The sequence below is a fragment of the Notolepis coatsorum genome (genome assembly GCF_963971535.1).
Source record: "Notolepis coatsorum genome assembly, contig: SCAFFOLD_4411, whole genome shotgun sequence".
Classification (NCBI taxonomy): Eukaryota; Metazoa; Chordata; class Actinopteri; order Aulopiformes; family Paralepididae; genus Notolepis; species Notolepis coatsorum.
Genome location: NW_028170169.1, coordinates 149 through 3739, shown reverse-complemented (window position 1 = coordinate 3739; position 3591 = coordinate 149). Strand labels below are relative to the sequence as shown.

The 3591-nt window shown below is 49.3% G+C and overlaps 1 protein-coding gene across 1 annotated transcript; it reads right to left on the bottom strand.

Moving 5' to 3' along the window:
* Nucleotides 1-1321: 1321 nt before the first annotated feature.
* LOC311248576 (CUGBP Elav-like family member 3) lies at nucleotides 1322-2961 on the bottom strand (the record flags this gene model as incomplete). Its single annotated transcript, XM_084339438.1, has 4 exons — nucleotides 1322-1465; nucleotides 2074-2178; nucleotides 2452-2514; nucleotides 2826-2961. Coding segments are annotated over 4 exons (448 nt in total), but the record flags the coding sequence as incomplete, so codon positions are not given.
* Nucleotides 2962-3591: the final 630 nt, after the last annotated feature.

Below are 3591 nucleotides of genomic sequence, written 5' to 3'. Positions count from 1 at the left end.
AGAGGATGTTAGTGGAACAGACTAGGTCATGGTGAATAGAGGATGTTAGTGGAACAGACTAGGTCATGGTGAATAGAGGATGTTAGTGGAACAGACTAGGTCATGGTGAATAGAGGATGTTAGTGGAACAGACTAGGTCATGGTGAATAGAGGATGTTAGTGGAACAGACTAGGTCATGGTGAATAGAGGATGTTAGTGGAACAGACTAGGTCATGGTGAACAGAGCGTTAGGAACAGACCAGGCTTGCCACGGTAGTCGTGATGTGTTCAGAGACTGCCTTGGTTAATACTACATCTTTACAGCTATGAGTTGCACTACCCTATATTCCGAAGCAAATATGTAAACAAGGATGGAGAAGCAAGGGTACACACACTCACACACTACACACTACACACACACACACACACACACACACACACACACACACACACACACACACACACACACACACACACACACACACACACTCACACACACACACACACACACTCACTCACACACTACACACACACACACAGACACACACACAAGGGGGCGACAGTGGCTCAGGAGGTAGAGCAGTCGTCTGGTAATCCGGAGGTACCCTATTCGATTCCCGCTCCTCCCGGGCAGCGTGTCGAAGTGTCCTTAAGCAAGACACTTAACCCATAATTGCTCCCGATGAGCAGGTCGGCACCTTGCATGGTCGCCTCCGCCATCGGTGTGTGAATGTGTGAGTGAATAGGGTCAAATGTGAGGAACAAATTGTAAAGCGCTTTGGATAAAAGCACTATATAAATGCAGCATTTGCCATTTTTCACCATTTACAAGGTGTCACTCTTAAAAACAGTGTGTTGAAACAATACAAGACGTGTCGTGTTGACACACAACATGTGTTAATAATAGCAACACACTGTTTTAATCACGGTCATTTTTAACACACCCATAATATGCCACATATTATGTGACAACACATCTGTTTTAAGAGAGAGTGTAGTAAATACTGTTCCTTTCAACCTTCATTTGCTGTCTCATTTGATGTAACACAGTGTCTGTTCCCCTCAGCCCCCTCCGCCAGGACACGCCCCCTCCTCCAGGACACTCCCCCTCCGCCAGGACACTCCCCTCCTCCAGGACACTCCCCCTCCGCCAGGACACTCCCCCTCCTCCAGGACACTCCCCCTCCTCCAGGACACTCCCACCGCCAGGACACTCCCACCGAGAGCCTGCAACCTCGATAAAAACAAAAGAAAACTCCCCTCCCCGCCCTTCCCCTTCTCTCTCTCTCTCTCTCTCTCTCTCTCTCTCTCTCTCTCTCTCTCTCTCTCTTTGTGTCTCACCGAAGCACTTGCTCTGGTTGGTGGCACGGTCAACGAACACCTTGGCCGAGATGACATTACCGAAGGGAAGAAACATCTGCAGCATCTCCGAGTCACTGAACTCCTGAGGCAGGTGGTAGATGAAGATGTTACAGCCCTCTGGACCTGGGACACACACACACACACACACACACACACACACACACACACACACACACACACACACACACACACACACACACACACACACACACACACACACACACACACACACACACACACACACACACACACACACACACACACACACACACACACACACACACACACACACACACACACACACACACACACACACACACACACACACACACACACACACACACACACACACACACACACACACACACACACACGCGCGCACACACACACACATGCACACGCGCGCACACACATGCACACGAGCACACACACACACACACACATGCACACGCGCGCACACACATGCACATGCACACGCGCGCACACACACATGCACACGCGCGCACACACATGCACACGAGCACACACACACACACACACACACACACACACACACACACACACACACACACACACACACACACACATGCACACACACACACACACACACACACATTAGGCAGGGATAAGGAATGTCCAACTGCAAATGCTCGCGGGAAACAAGTCAGAATAAGAATAAGGAGGAGAGGGAGAAAGGGGCGTGGTCCCAGTCAGACAGGAAGTCACATCACCTTCTCGCTGCTGCTGTTGCTGGGGCTGCTGGTGTTGCTGGGCAACCAGGGTTGGCTGCTGTGGGAACGGCTGGCCGACCAATCCGTACGCAGCAGGGTACGCCGCTATTGGGAGAGGCAGACAGTGACAGATTCTGACTGGTTGAAACAACAAGTGGCAACACACAAATGACCAATGGGATCACTGGGAGATGAGAGTCGACTCCTGAAGGTAAAAAGCTTGTTGTTATCTACATTAGGCTGTGTGTTGAAATAAACAAAGAAGACAGTTGAACTAAGAGTGGAGCAGCACGTCATGGAGAATGCAGGTGCACTTTTCTTTCCAGGAGTCGAATACACTTAGAGGAAGAAAACCAAAATGGCAGCTGGGACACCCACCTGTGTAGTGTTGCATGCCTGCATAGGCCTGTTGGAGAGGATCCAGAGCAGCTGGACTATGGGCTAGAGAGAGAGAGAGAGAGAGAGAGAGAGAGAGAGAGAGAGAGAGAGAGAGAGAGAGAGAGAGAGAGAGAGAGAGAGAGAGAGATGCTGATTACGAAAGCTAGAGAGAAGACGGACACACAGTTTCGTAGGTGCCAAGCATCAGGGCAGATTGGCTAAGTGAGTGACAGACTGACTATATGACTGAGTTAGTGACACTGCAAATCTATGAGGTCGGATCTAAAAGCACACAAATCTAAAATATATTGTGCTGTGACCATTTAATCAAATTGCAACCTTCGGTGCTCTGTTTTTAAATTGTTGTTTCATACCTTGATATGGGTGAATGCCATTGGTGTAGAGTGCTTCTGTTGCGTGATGTCCATTGGTTACCGTGGGCAAACTGCTGTAACCATTCAGGAGGCCTGACACAGGCGTCGCTGCATGAGTCGGTGGGGTGTTTTGTACCTGCAAACGGGGAGGACCAATTAGAGTAGTGGAAATATAGTGATTGACAGCTGCTCGGCTAATTGTGTAGGAGCCTGAGAAAGAGGCACGGTAATGAAGGGCGGGGCAAAAAGACGGATAGTTGTAATTACGACTCAGTTAAAGGCTGGCAGGACAAAGCAAATATGGATGCGGACGGAGGGTGAAGTCTATGTGAAATATAATCTGCTGTCAGTCCCCATTAACGTGATACTCTAACATGGCTACTGTTGCTGCTGTGTGGATGGTAGAGAACTCTAGACTCGCACGTCGGATCAGATGGAGAGACACAAGGACAGAATGATACTTTATAGCCTCACAACGACACTATTCATCTGATGACGAGGCAATAAACAGCAACCGACCAACCATAATGTTTCTATTTGAGGGTTGGATATGAAGCTGATTACTATCAATTTACTATCCTCCTCCTAGGTACACGACACTAGACACACATGCAGAGGTCAGAGGGCAGGGACGTCCGTCGCAACTCTATTTTAAGTTGGGGGTTCGGTGCCTTGCTCAAGGGCACGTTGGCAGATCATAAGTAAAACGCACACTCCTGTTGGCGCTGAGGCTCGAGCTGGTTACTGGTTGACCTCTCTCTCCTGC